This window comes from Aspergillus chevalieri, chromosome 1 (genome assembly GCF_016861735.1).
Source record: "Aspergillus chevalieri M1 DNA, chromosome 1, nearly complete sequence".
Classification (NCBI taxonomy): domain Eukaryota; kingdom Fungi; phylum Ascomycota; class Eurotiomycetes; order Eurotiales; family Aspergillaceae; genus Aspergillus; species Aspergillus chevalieri.
This window is the reverse complement of record NC_057362.1, coordinates 629,110-643,863: the sequence shown is the minus strand read 5'-3', so window position 1 is coordinate 643,863 and position 14,754 is coordinate 629,110. Positions and strand designations below refer to the sequence as shown.

General features: G+C 50.9%; 6 protein-coding genes across 6 annotated transcripts; 2 read left to right on the top strand and 4 right to left on the bottom strand.

The window, feature by feature from the left end:
• Positions 1-290: 290 nt before the first annotated feature.
• On the bottom strand, positions 291-2,279 carry ACHE_10216S (sugar porter family MFS transporter; the record flags this gene model as incomplete). The annotated part of the gene is made up of 8 exons (XM_043276809.1): positions 291-496; positions 552-612; positions 661-817; positions 878-972; positions 1,026-1,217; positions 1,276-1,685; positions 1,739-1,828; positions 1,886-2,279. 8 exons carry the CDS (start codon positions 2,277-2,279, stop codon positions 291-293), a joined length of 1,605 nt encoding a protein of 534 aa, XP_043131336.1.
• Positions 2,280-2,705: 426 nt separating this feature from the next.
• Positions 2,706-4,128, top strand: ACHE_10215A (uncharacterized protein; the record flags this gene model as incomplete). The annotated part of the gene is made up of 4 exons (XM_043276798.1): positions 2,706-2,786; positions 2,840-2,914; positions 2,964-3,387; positions 3,455-4,128. 4 exons carry the CDS (start codon positions 2,706-2,708, stop codon positions 4,126-4,128), a joined length of 1,254 nt encoding a protein of 417 aa, XP_043131335.1.
• Positions 4,129-4,405: 277 nt separating this feature from the next.
• Positions 4,406-4,663, bottom strand: ACHE_10214S (uncharacterized protein; the record flags this gene model as incomplete). The annotated part of the gene is made up of 1 exon (XM_043276787.1): positions 4,406-4,663. One exon carries the CDS (start codon positions 4,661-4,663, stop codon positions 4,406-4,408), a length of 258 nt encoding a protein of 85 aa, XP_043131334.1.
• Positions 4,664-5,096: 433 nt separating this feature from the next.
• On the bottom strand, positions 5,097-5,559 carry ACHE_10213S (uncharacterized protein; the record flags this gene model as incomplete). Its single annotated transcript, XM_043276776.1, has 2 exons — positions 5,097-5,442; positions 5,510-5,559. The coding sequence occupies 2 exons, from the start codon at positions 5,557-5,559 to the stop codon at positions 5,097-5,099; spliced, it is 396 nt and encodes a 131-aa protein (XP_043131333.1).
• Positions 5,560-5,725: 166 nt separating this feature from the next.
• ACHE_10212S (uncharacterized protein) lies at positions 5,726-7,365 on the bottom strand (the record flags this gene model as incomplete). Its single annotated transcript, XM_043276765.1, has 4 exons — positions 5,726-6,262; positions 6,313-6,730; positions 6,789-7,203; positions 7,323-7,365. The coding sequence occupies 4 exons, from the start codon at positions 7,363-7,365 to the stop codon at positions 5,726-5,728; spliced, it is 1,413 nt and encodes a 470-aa protein (XP_043131332.1).
• A 4,539-nt stretch (positions 7,366-11,904) lies between these two features.
• Positions 11,905-14,097, top strand: ACHE_10211A (Leucine Rich Repeat domain protein; the record flags this gene model as incomplete). Its single annotated transcript, XM_043276754.1, has 3 exons — positions 11,905-12,142; positions 12,201-12,590; positions 12,647-14,097. The coding sequence occupies 3 exons, from the start codon at positions 11,905-11,907 to the stop codon at positions 14,095-14,097; spliced, it is 2,079 nt and encodes a 692-aa protein (XP_043131331.1).
• Between the last annotated feature and the right edge of the window lie 657 nt (positions 14,098-14,754).

Below are 14,754 nucleotides of genomic sequence, written 5' to 3'. Positions count from 1 at the left end.
GGTAAGCTACTCTCAGCCTTGGCCATACCAAGATAAATAATTTTTTCTGATAATTTTCGACGTTTCTAATGTTCTCGGCATTAAATCCTAAACACTTTTTCCTTTATTTATTTCTTCTGACGATGATGCTCTAGAAACTTGCAAACTCGCTTCGACCGAGATAAAGCTATACAGTATAGCTTACTGTCTTCTGAAACACTGCGGTTGATTTTAGCATAGATAAAATCTGACCATGTGAAGGGAACCGCCGAATCAATTACATTCAATCAATTTACAAGATGTACAGAGCATTAGGCAATCGAATGTTCCTTTGGTTTCTCATATGATGTCAACTCATTTTGGCTAGCATCAAGGCTATCACTCTTGCTGACTCCGTGTTCCACCAAAACGTCACCATGCATTTTATACGCCTGCTCCATCTTCCAGTAGAAGGGACTCGAGGTGGAAAATAGTGCTTCAATCGATTCCAGGGAGCGGTTACTGGTTTCGGGGTAGACTATAGCTATTATTAGCTCTGGTCCCCAATGTCTCCTGCCGTAGCAAGAACGTACAGAGGTAAATTATAGGGATCCAAATCAAATTGAGACCGGCGAAGAGGAAGTAGGTGCGGCTCTGTGAGTGGTCAGCGTCATCTATGACAGGTTTACTTGCCAAGCTTACCGTCATGGCCTCGAACATAATCGGATTGACCAGAGTGGTCATGCCCACACCAATAGCCCACCCAGTGATGCCGAAGCCATTACCCTGGGCTCGCAAGTCGCTGGGGAATATCTCCGTGGGCACCAAGAATGCCACAGTACCCCAGGTCGCAGCATAACTGTTAGCAGACATCGGGTTAGTATAAAAGGACAGCTGAAATTGAATGTGGTCGACTTACCCGATATTAAACAAGAACAACATGGTAATAGCCCCGGGAGCGTACTGAGCAGCCTTGCCAGGATTATACAATGAGCCCTCGTAGACAGCTCCAGCCTGGCATACAGTTAGAGTTAGTCACCGCAATTACCATGGAAGTAGAGACATACAATTAAATTGACAGCAAATAGCACTGCTGCGCCAACCATGAGACAGACACGGCGACCTAGGCGATCGACTATCTGAGCACTTATGATGGTACCGACGATGCCAACCGTGTTGATACCCCCAGCCAGACCGTTCTGCTTGATGGTGCTGTATCCGGCCTGGTGCAAGAGAACTGGAGAATATGTAGTGACAGCCTGTATTTGACCAAGTTTAGAAATAATAATGAATGAATGTTGACCGGGATGCACCTACCGTAATACCTGTCCAGGAGGCCATGATCTGAAGCCAGGCACACAGCCAAGCTCGTCTGCCCAAATTCGGATGCTGCCTTCCACCCTTCCCGAGTAATATCTTTGCAAATTGGATAGGAGAGCTGCGTTGGCTTTTCTCTGCCAATGTAACAATCTCCAAGTATTCCCGATTAATCTCCTTTGGGCTGGCCCTGTGCTTGCAAATGTGCTCCAAAAGCTCACGCGCCTCTTCTTTCCGACCAACTGAAGCGAGATACCGGGGACTATCTGGCAGCACCTTGATGCAGCAGGCAAGAATCAGGGCCGGGAAGCATTGGAACGCAAGTAATAACCGCCATCGCACGTCCGAGTATCCGTTGTTGATGAAGGCGAGACCAAAGGAGATCCAATATGCGACTGATATTCCCAGGTCTGGAAGGTGTTAGCAAGGCACTCGCAAAAGAAGGGCTTCCGAGTCTGTTTACAGTTGGCAATGAAGACGTATCCCAGAAGCCCGCCACGGTGATCAGCTGAAGAGGTTTCCGACACCAAGACAGGAGTGATGCCGGTTAAGGCTGCACCATCACGAGTTAGAACAAGTAAAACAATCGGCCATCAAATAAATAACTCACCTCCGGTACCAATGCCCGTCACCACTCGAGCACAAATCATAAAGTCCGAATTCTGAGCGGCAGACTGTAATGCGCCGCCGACCAAGGCGAACAATGCGCCCATCAGCAGGCCATTGATTCGACCAACTCGGTCAGCCAACCACCCTCCAGCAAAGCAGCCGAAGATGGCGCCCAGGTAGTAGACACTGACAATTCCGCCCTGGTGTGTGGTGTCTGTCACGGTACCATCCGGCTTCCCAATGCTGACCTCGGTCACGTACTTGGGCGAGGCATTAACGCCGCCCATGACGCCCTGGTCATAGCCTTCGAAGAAGATGGAGATGAGCGAGAAAACATGGATGGTGACATTCAGCTGCCGCGGCGAGAGCCGCTTCCAAAGCGTCGTGTAGCCCATGTTCGTTATTGCTCTGTCCTAGTTTATACATCGGAATTATCGGGGGCTCGCGAATCCTTTATAAGGCGGACATCCGTCCCCCGCCGCTAGGGATGGAGCTCATCCTGGGGAAGCGCGGGGAACAAGATTCAGCTCTTATTCAGCTCTCATTCAGGCGTGTAGCCGTTTAACAGCATTTGCTGAAGTGGCAATGAGGAGGGGACAATAAGCATTTTACCGTTCTCCCGTTTAACCTATGCGACCATTTAGCCCTCTTAGCGTTAAGGCTACTTAGAGAGATCGAATGTATACCGCACTAGCGTGAGTTCCCCGCTGTTCGATCGGCGATGGGACTTCGCCTTCCGTTAAATACGGCCTATTCCTCGCTCACGATTCTCTGCGTGCGATCTTGGTAGAGTCGATGGACCCTCCTGCGTAAATCAAATCATGGTTTCTAACATGGTTAACGGCACTGCCAGCCATTCCTTGGATCTGACCGTCCTTGGTTTGAACAGTGGGACATCGATGGTGAGTGCTCTAGCCTGGTTATCATAGAAAGATGAATCTCATGGTGAATGAAGGATGGCATCGACTGTGCCCTTTGCCGCTTCTGCCAGGAGACTCCCGAGTCGCCGATGCACTTTGAGCTTCTGAGGGTAAATTTTTCTCGTCAGTCTCACAAAACACAACTGACACTGGAAGCAGTACGGAGAGATCCCGCTGGAGCCGGTAATCAAGAAGCGGGTGATGAACATGATCCTGCGCAACCAGACCTCGCCGTCTGAGTTGTCAGAAGTGAACGTCATCCTGGGCGAAACGTTTGCGTTGGCAGTGCACCAGTTCTGCAAGGACTACCACGTCGACATTGACTCGATTGATGTGTTGGGCTCCCACGGCCAGACGATCTGGCTGCTCTCCATGCCCGAGCCAGGCGAGACTCGGAGCGCACTGACGATGGCCGAGGGCTCATTCCTGGCCTCGCGCACCGGTATCACCTCAGTGACGGACTTCCGCGTGAGCGACCAAGCTGCCGGGCGCCAGGGTGCTCCGCTGATTGCCTTTTTTCACGCTAGTGCTGCACCACCCGACCAAGTTGCGCGCCTGCCAGAACATCGGCGGCATAGCCAACGTGTGTTTCATCCCGCCGGACAGCCAAGGCGGCGTGAACGAATGCTACGACTTTGATACTGGCCCAGGCAATGTCTTCATCGATGCCGTGGTGCGCCATTATACCAACGGTGAGCGCGAGTATGACAAAAACGGTGAGATGGGTGCGCGTGGTACAGTCGACCAGGAGCTCGTCGACGACTTCCTGCGCCATCCGTACTTTGCCCTAGATCCGCCCAAAACTACCGGCCGTGAGGTTTTCCGTGACACGCTCGCGCATGACCTTATCACCAAGGCAGAAGCCAAGAGGCTTAGTCCCGACGATGTCGTTGCCACCATCACCCGTGTCACGGCGCAGGCTATTGTGGACCACTACCGTCGCTATGCCCCAAAAGACCTAGAGATTGCCGAGATCTTCATGTGTGGCGGCGGGGCGTATAATCCCAACATCACGGCATTTATCCAGAAGTATTACCCCAACACTCGCATTATGATGCTGGATGATGCCGGTATTCCCGCTGGCGCCAAGGAGGCCATCACCTTCGCCTGGCAAGGTATGGAGGCAGTGGTGGGCCGTTCCATTCCTGTTCCCACACGTGTCGAGACTCGTCAAGAATATGTGCTTGGAAAGGTGTCTCCAGGCAAGAACTACCGCAAGGTCCTGCGCCAAGGTATGCTTTTTGGTGCTGGCCGCGATCATCTCTCCCCAGTAAAGGAACTGGTCAACTATGTCGATGGCAAAGTTTTCAACAACAAGTGGTAAATAGTGGTCTCTGAAGGGGAACTTACCTATGATCATTGCAGTTTTCTTTCATGCAATGGGTTCCAGATGCATGATACTTGGGGTGCTCATGTTGTATATATAACATTGATGAATACACGCAGCCGTCAAATGCTTTTCTGAGTTTAGTCCATCCATCATAATACAGACAAATTCTTCAAATGACATTTAGAGCATTTATACCAGTACCTATTCAAAGCACTGTTTACCCTATTTAATCTGAACAAGCTCTTTTCACCATCAGCCCGTCAGATCACTTTCACGCGAGCATTGCGCACTGAATCGCCGCGTACAAGGCAGGCTCCATCTCGACGCACTTCCCCACGGCGAGCAGCGTCTGCTGTATCTCGTCCTCGGTAATGCCGGAGTCGAGCCGCTCGGGGTCCACGCTCCGAGGGTAGAACTGCTGGTCCGCCGCGTCGCGTGTGGGTAGGATGCCGCCTGGCTTCAGGATCCGTCGTATCTCGGCCAGCAACCTGGAGTGGCAGGTCCGACGGCGGCAAATGCCCAAAGACATGAGAGCAGTAGACGATGTCGAACCTACCGTCGGGATAGGCGAGCCCTTCCAGGATGTTGCCTTGAATATGACAGAGGCTGGCCCCGGAGCACCCCATGACCTGCCTGCCTTATGTATCTATCCTCCTTCTCTTTCACAAGAGTCATCCAAGCACATCGTCTAACCCAGTGGTCCGGTGGTTCATACCAAAATTTCTTGGAGTTTCTTACCTAGTCCTGGGGATGTGATCGATCGACATGTGATCCTGGCAGACTTATTGAAATGTTTGAAGACAAAAGGTGAAATGGTCTGGGACAGAATGCGTTTGTCTCTAACCCCAGGGTACAATCGTACGTGTAACAGCAAATTGCATAGGAAATTATTAAATACACCTGCTTTCATGTTGTGCCTAGTTACATATGCCAATCCTGGACCTCATCACCCAAAAATGAAACTATTCAGACGCCAGAGGCAGAAATCCCTCGGTATTGTAAGAATCCAATGACCATGGCCAATCTGTAAGGAGTTCTGGTGGCAGCTGAAACTGTGACATCTGGTCGAGGCCAGCACCAAGCGAGGTTTCGACGGCGGGGTTGCCCTGTGCATATGCGGACGGGACAGCAGGTTCGGGTTTTGCGTCGATGACTTGCATCGCATTACTTGGTGCAGTAAGATCTAGCGGAAGTGAAGTATGCATGTAGCCATCTATTCGATCAACCTGGGACCGCAGTCGTTCGCCAGTACCGGAGGCACGGTGTAGGCCCGTTTCGAGACGTTGTAAGAGATCTGCCATTTCAAGTCTGTATGCAAGAATGTCAGCTAAAACTCAGGTTACCATTTGGCTACCACTGAATAGGGTTAACATGCAGTAATGTGCGAACTCGTGTGTAGGATGCTTCGGACAAATTCCCTTCCATGACCGAGCCGAGGATGTAGCCAATTCCGCCAAGGTGATGGAGCTGGGGATTATCAGTACATTTTACAGAGAAGCATGAAGACTGCACATACCAAAGGGGAGCTGATCGCTTTCAAGTACTCGACAGGTACATTCGAAAACACGCTGAGCAATTCTCCCGCGACATCTCATTTTCGCTCCACTCCAATTTCCTCCGCAGACAAGAGCACCATCCGAAGAAGTTGTAGCGTCGCCTGAATGTTGGCTGACTGGAACCCGAATAAGTCTTTAGACATGTCTCCTGTAGTGGGCGGCGTCTCGCGAAAATGCGATGGAAGTGCGGAGTACATAGTAAGGACTTGATCCATGACCGCCGGCTCTGACATGGATAACGGATTAAACAGTGGCCACACTTGTGTCGTCCCATTAGCCGAAGAGAAGTGGCGTCTATTGCCATCGACCACGTGCTCGAGAATGCGGTAAAGGTCTGTGGTGAAGTTCCAACCACGCAGCCAGGTCATAGGCTGGCGGGAGACGACGGTCACGTTGCTGGGCGGAAGCGGATTCGATTGCGGTGTTACAGGCGGCACGCCATAGCCGTGGTGCGTGATGAACTCGTCGTCTACTTCGCTGGGATAGCGTACCAAGGAATGGGCCTCACGATATCGAATAACGCCACCCCACACAATGGTCGAATAGATGTCTAGCGTATAAATAGACCAAAACTGCCGTCGTGGTCAGTAATGCGGTAGCAGATAAAGGGTATATTCCGTACAAGTCGCCGCCGCTCCTCCGTCTCAATCGGACTCAAGTCTTTTGGCCAGAGCTTTTCGTCATAAAGGCCATCCATCGAAGTCAAGGTGTGGTATAAGCCGGAATACTTCTGCATATTTCTGATCTGGCCGTTTTGAATGCTGGCGATAGCAAGTATGGCACACGCGCGCATATAATCAATACCCTTGACTGCGACAAGGTCCCGAGGAATCGAGTCTCTAGCAGCTGCAAAGAAAGCCTCTGAGGGTGGATCTATGAGCTCTTCTCGGTGCCACCGATTAGAGTACAACGCACCGTCACGCACCCGACCGGAGACCAAAGAGCAAACAGCCATCACGGAGGCAAAGAGCCCTTGATTGCGGAGATGCTCCTTGCTGTTGACCTGCTCTATGAACGACGGCATGTGAAACAAGGGAAATCTAGAGATGATATATTCAGTCAACGAACTCAGCCAGGAGGATTAGAGATTCATCATACATTGGATAGACGATCTCGAAATAAACCTGGACTAAATTCCTTATTTGCCGGTCACAGGCAATGGCAAAGGCTTTCCAAGAATTGTGCAGCGCCCCGTCATCGTCATCACCTTCGGCTGCTGACCAGCCAGACCAGGGATCACCGGAGATCGATGGACGGTATGAACTGCGAGAAGTCGAAGAGCCGTAGGCTCTTCCACCACTTACAGTCGCTGCTGCCGTATGAATACCATGATTGACTGATGCCCTCACAAACTGAGCGTCACGACCACTCGCCTGAGTGCCAGCCTTGACGCCCCTGCGTTTTGCGGGGCGATCAAAGGTGCACGGCACATCGAAGTCCGCGCAATTTTGACAGCGGCCTAACGGATCCTCTCTTTGACTGCATTTGATGCTGCGTCTGTTGCAAAAGTCGCCTGCATTAGGTTGCCCACGTTAGCGAATGCGGGCTTCATGTCCGGGGTTCACAGAGTAGGCAGCCAGGCTAAATAGTGGATAACTCCAGATCAATCAAATCGAACGTTTGGGGACCTACAGGCCTTAGAGACGCGCTGAAGCTTTCGCGATTTTTGCGACATTCATTAGATCATTCCAGGTTGGGTAGAGCGTGGTTTTTGAGTCAAGGTGCGGGGCTTCGGCAAGTTGCACGGGGTGCGTCGCGGCACGGGTAACCTGTCTAAGCAGCACTTAATTATCTCAACGAGCAAGTGTAAAAGAGGAGTCGCAAGTACGAGAGGTTGCGGAAGCGCATCGAAGCGGGGTGGGCTAACTAAATCAGAAAGTGAAAGCCAAGATATGGCAAAGGTACTCCGGTACCTTGCTGGCGAAGCGAGCATATATAGAGGGAGGAACGTTAGGCATTCTGAACCGAATGGGAAGATCTAATAATAGCCGAGGAATCAAACAGTACAGCTTTCAGCTTTGAACATCGGCCAATAACTTGCCATGTTTACTTTTTCTGGAGGCATAAACTAGTGAACAGACCGCATCTGCAACGACACTAGTCCGAGAGACGTGAGACCGAACAAATCATCCTGCCAAAGATCACTGTGTTATTTGGCTTCGCTTGCCTCGGCCAAGTCAGCCTGATGGTTCTCGCAGCAGGGTCAAGATTCCCGAAAACCATTCATCACGGCGATAGAACCAGCTACAGTGCTTGATCTTCGCCAGCGCCTTGCTAAACCCCAACCCACCAATAAGGAGAAAGAAGGGCTGCAATTGCTGATGGCCCGAATGGCCGAAGTCTTCGAGAATGACACGAGACTGGGCTACTTGCAAGAGGCGACAGTCTTGTCCAAAATCAGCACCGAAACGAGCATGGGACAATTATAACGGCCTTTTCCAATGCAATGATTACGCGCCGAAGACGGCAAAATCATTCATCAAAAGCTTCTGCCTAACTTCGATATCGTTCTCCGTCGAGCCAAATTTGCTCACTACCGAAACTGCAAAGCATGGGCTTGTTCTTGATAGCCTCCGGTGGAGACTGGACCAAACTAGTGGGGATGCAGCGTTGGTGGCCCAATATTATCTGGTGTGCATGATTGCGTGTGTGATTGGCACCATGGTCGACCTCCATATTGCGGGTATTGATCGAGAGCATCTTCGTGGCCCGCTGCTAGCAAAACTGAAGAATTCGAGCGATGACGACAAACCTCGTCTGGCTTAGATCCGGGCTATGCGTACCATGGCTTGCTGAAGATCGACGACAATGAAACAGTGGCAAGCATTCCGCCGTCACAACTGGGCTCTTATTCAAGCCTCGGCAAGACTTGCTGGTGCAGTTGCCACACTGGACCCTCAGAAGATCGTGGATGCCATTCCCAGCATATTTCGAATACTCAAGCTATTTTCGGGAATTGTAAACAGCGGCAAGGAACTTCTTTTGCTGTCCGAGAAAGTCGATGAAGCATTTACGGACGTAGTCAGGTCCGACGCCAAACAGAATACTTGGCGTCTTGTTCTTCGTTACACCAGCATGTTGATCGAGGCAAAGGTAAAATTCTGAAAGATCTCCTTGGAAAGAAGCGCTATGATAGCTATGAAGCCTTCTTTGTGGACTTAGTGCGCAGATCGAACAGTCGTGAGTTACAACTGGATCAACTGCGTCAGCATCGTCAAAGAACGAATACAAACTGCAGTGGATCCACGTAGTTGGGCAAACTATGGGCAGACCTGAATGGATTAACTGCCGGAAGAAATCAAGATTTTCATTTTCACGGCTCACTCGCAGTTGGAAAGAGAAACCTACACTGGACTGAAACTGTTTGGCGAGAAAGTGAAGCACAACATAGAAACGCCTGCAAGCTTACTAGAGGAAGTATGGCACAGCAGCCAGTAAAAGCAATATACGCCGACCTCAAGCTCGCGAGGTATCATGAACAGGACAAGCGCCTGGGAATCATCCAATAATCAAGAGACCCGTTAGGCCTGAGGGAATGCTACATTAACCTTTCAATCATCGAGTCCGGCGGAGCCCGGACTGAAACAAGACCAAGTTCTTTCCGAGATTCAGAATTTCCAATCAAGACGATTGAAGGTTGAAGCACCCAACGCTGAGAAAACCGTGGACTTGGCCAAACTGTTCGATGGCCGGAAAACAGATAACGGAACCTTTGGTGGTAGAAGAAAATCCTTATTCGCGGCCGTGCCGGTGTTGGCAAAACAACGTCGTGCAAACAGATTGCCCACGACTTCGTCTATAATGACATGTGGGCTACACGTTTGGAATAGCGTTGGCTGTGGGAGCTCATGTTCCATATTTACGGCTCAATGAGACGAGCAAGACTTCATTGATACAATGTGAGCGCACTCTACCGGAACACAAAGATAGAGGAGTTCTTCGAAAGCAGCTCATGTCCTCAATTGGGAATACGCTAACCATATGTGGCTAGTCTGTTTCCATAAAAAGGGAGGGATACCAAGCACCCGAGCAAGTTAGCAGCCGATTCAAAACTCGTTCTCTGGGGTGCACCTTTGCACTTTTCTATCGCACTGGTTTTCTTCTTCGGCATTGACAAGCCAGGAGTGTCATGGCCTACGCGCGCAATCTGCAAGAAGCTGAAAATTTTCAGGTAACCAATGACCATGAATATATTGCCGATTGTCCGTGCTATGTATCCATTCTCTGAGAGCCCTAATCCCCCGGCATGGGGAGATTGCCATGAGTCTTGAATTAATTGATCATTCAGGAAATGACCCCCGGATTTTCGGCTCTAGCCGTGGAGAGGAAGTCAATTAGAAATGCAAACATGACAAGCCAGTGGATTTCGATCTCTCACGTAACAGTTTCCTCTGGCGCCGTCTTTTCCGGGCATTATTGAAACTAGCCAGCTTACCCCTCGACATTCAGATGTTTAGTTTCTTGTAACCGAAAAGTAGGATCGGATTTGTCCCAGATCAGTGTCATATCCTAGGTCATCGACTGCTCACTTCAAGAGCAAGGACTCTTGAAGCCTCCGCATCCTCCCCGCTGCACCCCACTAGGCGGGGTGGCAAGAAAAACAACATAATCTCTCGACGCGCATAATTAGGTAAGAGAGCACTCCATACTGCATACTAGCACAGTCTCATCTGCGCGATACAAGGGGTAGCACTCTTCCGTAAAATCCCGACGGAGGTCGGGAGACGCCAGATCAACCTGGTAAATCAGGCGATCCCCCGGCGATAAGGGGGTTATTTAAGAGCTTGGCCAAGATTCCTTGCTCAGTCCAGGAGCGGAGAACTGTGTCCCGTTCATCCCCTTGCAGCAGGGGCTGGGATGTGCATCACGTGACCTTATGGTGTCATGTGACGATCCATGTGATCAGCGACGGCGGCGGGGCAGAGACAGCCGATATTTGCCATTGACTTACATGGGGCAATCATTGGCCAGGGGCTGTATTACCATACGAATAGGGAGTAGTACTTACTTAGTGATGCTGTCCTACTTGTGCCTGTATACCGGTAGAGTAGGGCGATTGCTTGTGCGTAATAGAGGAACTCCTGGAGATCTTGGCTCTTGGCAAACGGAGATCCGCTGCATTACAGCACTATGGTGAATAGCTTAATTTAGAGCTCTCTGCTAGTGGCTTATACTGAATCATGTAAGAGGTAAAAGTCCTCTAACCAAGTTACTAGTCACCGGAGCGTGTAGAACTCTGTTACAGTCTGTCTAGCCTGGGGATAGGCTACAGCTGGTAGACAAGGCAGTAGCATCGTTACATAACTGATCTGTAGGATTCCCAAAACGGTTAGCGCCAAGCGGTGCTGGGTCCGGGGTAAGACACTAACCCAATCCGGGCAAGACAGCTTAGCTTGGCCCCCCATGGACCAAGTAGTAGAAATATTTTCGGTTGAATTGCTGAGCAGATATTCTACTATTATATCAATAGCAGTATACTCTGGTATACTCTGAGTATGTGTAGTATATGCTACTGTATAGTGCAGCTGACAGTTGGCATTATGTCATGGAATGCCACGCCACGGATCTGCTGCAGGAGCGTGATTTGCCGGGGAGATCACGGGATCACGCTGTCATAGTCCAGTATTAGAGGGGAAAAAGCAATATTCACGTTAGACTACCGAATACATGATATGACTGGACGGAACAACTATACAAGTACATACAGGCAGTAGTAGGACTAGTAGAGATCGTTCTCATCTCCGACGCTGTTCCGCCGGACATCGGTACTTGGCCCACGGTTCTCCTCTACTTTCCCTTTAGGCTCTCGCAGTTTCTGCTTTTTTTTTTTTTTTTTGTCTGCATTTCCTGCATTTTCCTCGCTCGTTAAGCGAGTTCTTCGTTCTTTGCACTCGATACTAGGCATAATAGGGAATACTACTATAATAGTCTATGCCTATTGACCTCATCCACCCGTTTCCGTGACTAACACTTTCCGCCGCCCCTCTTCGCCCCGTTCGCTTTTTTTTTTTTTTTTTTTTCCCTCCGGTCCTCGTCTTCTTCTCTTGACCCTCACACCACACACTCTTTTCTCTTCTTTTCTGTATTACTTCTTCTGATCTGCGTACGACAACTGGCAGCACTAATAACAACAACAAACACTCCCACTAAGAATCATCCCACTGCAATATAAAGAGTCGAAGCTCCCCTCCGCTTCGCTCTTTTCCCTCCCACCATGTCTTCCTCCGCCGCCCCCTCCGCCACCGTCGCTCCGGCCTGCGATTCCCACCACCACAAACCCTCCTTTTCCCGCTACACCACCGCGCCCACGGGCTATTCTGCTGCTCAGGAGAGTGTTCCTCACTCTCCCCGAGACGAATCGCCCCAGACCTCCAACTGCTCCTCTCCCGACGGTTCGCGCTCCAGCAGTTGCCGCCGTGACTCGTTTGGCTCTATCAAAGAAGACGTCGACGGTAAGTTTCTGTTGGTGGGCTTACAATTTCAAAAGAAGGAGACTAATGGTTTCCGAAGGCGTTGCGCAGTCCTTTGTCGACACCCACATCGACCACCCTCCGAACGAAGAACCACCCAAACCCAACGTCTCGGAAATGCTCCAGCAAGCCCCTGACTTCTGCTGCCCCTGCGGTGGATTTCTGGGCTGGAAGCAAATTCGCCTGGGTGGGAAGAGTCTGAGCCGGAGTTACAGTGATCTCCGGGCGCTCGGGAACCTGCACACTCGCGGTTGGGCTTGGGAGAACCCTCCCGCCTTGAGTGACGCTCGTCCTTCCTTCTCTAAGGAATTGAAGCCACCGCAGAGGCAGCAGCCCCAGCAATTGCAGCCTGTCCAGCAGTTGGAGCCTCAGGAACCCCAGCCGCCGCGCCGCACATCGGCCTTGGAGAGACTGCCTCCGGAGGTTCTTGGTATGTTTCCCCCCCCTTCAATATGTGTGTTAATTTTTCAGGCTAACGCTTGGCAGATGTGATTATCTCCGAATTGGCGCTGGATATCCCTCCCAATGGCTACACGCCGCGGAACGTCGACTTGGTTGCGTGCCTCTTGACCTCCCGCACGTTGCACGCTGCCACCCTCGGTGTATTGTACCGCAACATGACCTTCCCCCACTCGATTGTCTTTTCCAAGGGTCTCAACCATTTGACTCAGTATCCCGCCCTCGGTACCCTTGTCCGTCGGCTCGACTTCTCCCACTTCACCTCTGTCGGTCTGGGTCGCACCAAGCAGATGAATGCCGAGATTCAGAATCTTACTTCCCGAACCCTGCTGCAATGCTTGAATCTTTTGCCCAACCTCCGGGAATGTTTGCTCCAGGAGCACGTGGAAGGTGACATCAGCGTCGAGATCCTGCAGAAGTTGTTCTTTGGTTTGCCCAACATGAACGCCATCGACTTCTGCGGCTGTTCCACCCAGTCCTTCTCGACCCTTTTCCTTGAGGCCTTGACCACCGCCTCGCCTCTTCCCCCGACTCTGCCCAATTTGAAACGCCTCTCGCTCCATGAGTGCAGCAGTCTGTCGGCGGAAGCTTTCGAGCTCTTGCTTCCCCGCTTGGTCAACGTCACCCACCTGGACCTCACCCACACCCTGGTCACCGAAGAGGCCCTTCTGTCCATCCCGAAAACCGCCCGAATTACCCACCTGAGTTTGTCCCGCTGCACACGTCTACGTGGAAACACCTTGGTCCACTTCCTGACCACCCATCCTGCCGTGCGCGGCTCGCTCGTTTTCTTGAATCTGCTTACGGATGCGACCCGCTACCGCACTCTGGACGAGGATCATCTCCACGCCTTGCTTCCCAAATTGCCGTCTACGCTGCGCTCTTTGAACTTGGGCGGTGCCAAGGTCAGCTCGGAGCATACTCGCTTGCTCCTGCCCTTGACCAAGCATCTGGACGAGCTTGGGTTGAGTTCGGCCGATCTGACCGCCAAAGATCTGAACACCTTCTTTACCCCTCCGTCTCCCCCTCCTCCTTCTCCCTTGACGGGAGAGCAGGATGATCAAATGGCTATTGACCAACCTCCGGCCCCGCCGGCATCGGAATGGGCTCCTCCGTCTCTGGCCTATATGGATCTCAACAAGGTTCCCCAATTGACGATTGGCACCATTTTTAACACCAACGCCTGTTCGTTGCTCTCCCAGCAGAGCTACCCCCTGCAGGTCATTGAATTTGGTGACAAGATCATCGCTCCCTTGCGCGAGCGCACCAAGAACACCAAGTCTTCGTCCGGCTGGATGATCCGTGAACTGGGTCGACGTGGGTGGTACGTCCGTGACCCCGACTCGATGCCCTCCCGCTTATCTGACGACGGGTCTCGCTCCTGGAAAATGGGCGCCCGCTGGTGGGGAATGAGAAAGATCCCCGTTGCCGTCGGAGACGTGGGAGGCATCTATGGACATTACATGTTCAAAAAGTGACTTTTCCTCTCTCTCTCTCTCTCTCTCTCTCTCTTTTTTTTTTTTTTTGTTGTCCTTTAATTTCTGCGAAGGCGTTACTCACGGTACGGATTACTTGATCTCTGCTTCTATTACAGCTATATATACCAATACCCTTGCGTTGTGTTTCGCGTCGACAATGGCGGATATGGTTTTTGCTTTTCAGATGAAGGTTTGATTCGATGCATATGGTTTCGTTTTTATACTATTTCGAGCGGATCATAATGGGAGTCAAGCGTTCAACGGAGGAAACAAGGTATTGTGTTTGTTGGCAATGATTTGGTTGGCTTCAGGATTTCGTGTCTTTTGCTCAGCGTGTGCATAGCGGGCGATATCTCTTTTAACGATATGGTTGTCTTTTTACTCATTTCGTTTTATATGATGGTTCTCTCCGTTGTTTTTCTGTTCTTTATATCGTTTGCGGTTTGGAGTTCCCTGGCGTTTAGCGCAATCGGGTTCGACGGTTCATCTTCCACTATGGGACGTGGATTTGTGATTTAACGATTGTGTATTTCTAAATTAACTATGATATTTCAATCCCTTTTTTTATAATTGACTGTTGATTCATGAGTCTTGCCGCAATCAATCGGGCACCTGAACTTTCAGGTATTAGCGCGTTTTGGGCCCCTAGTGGTCGTT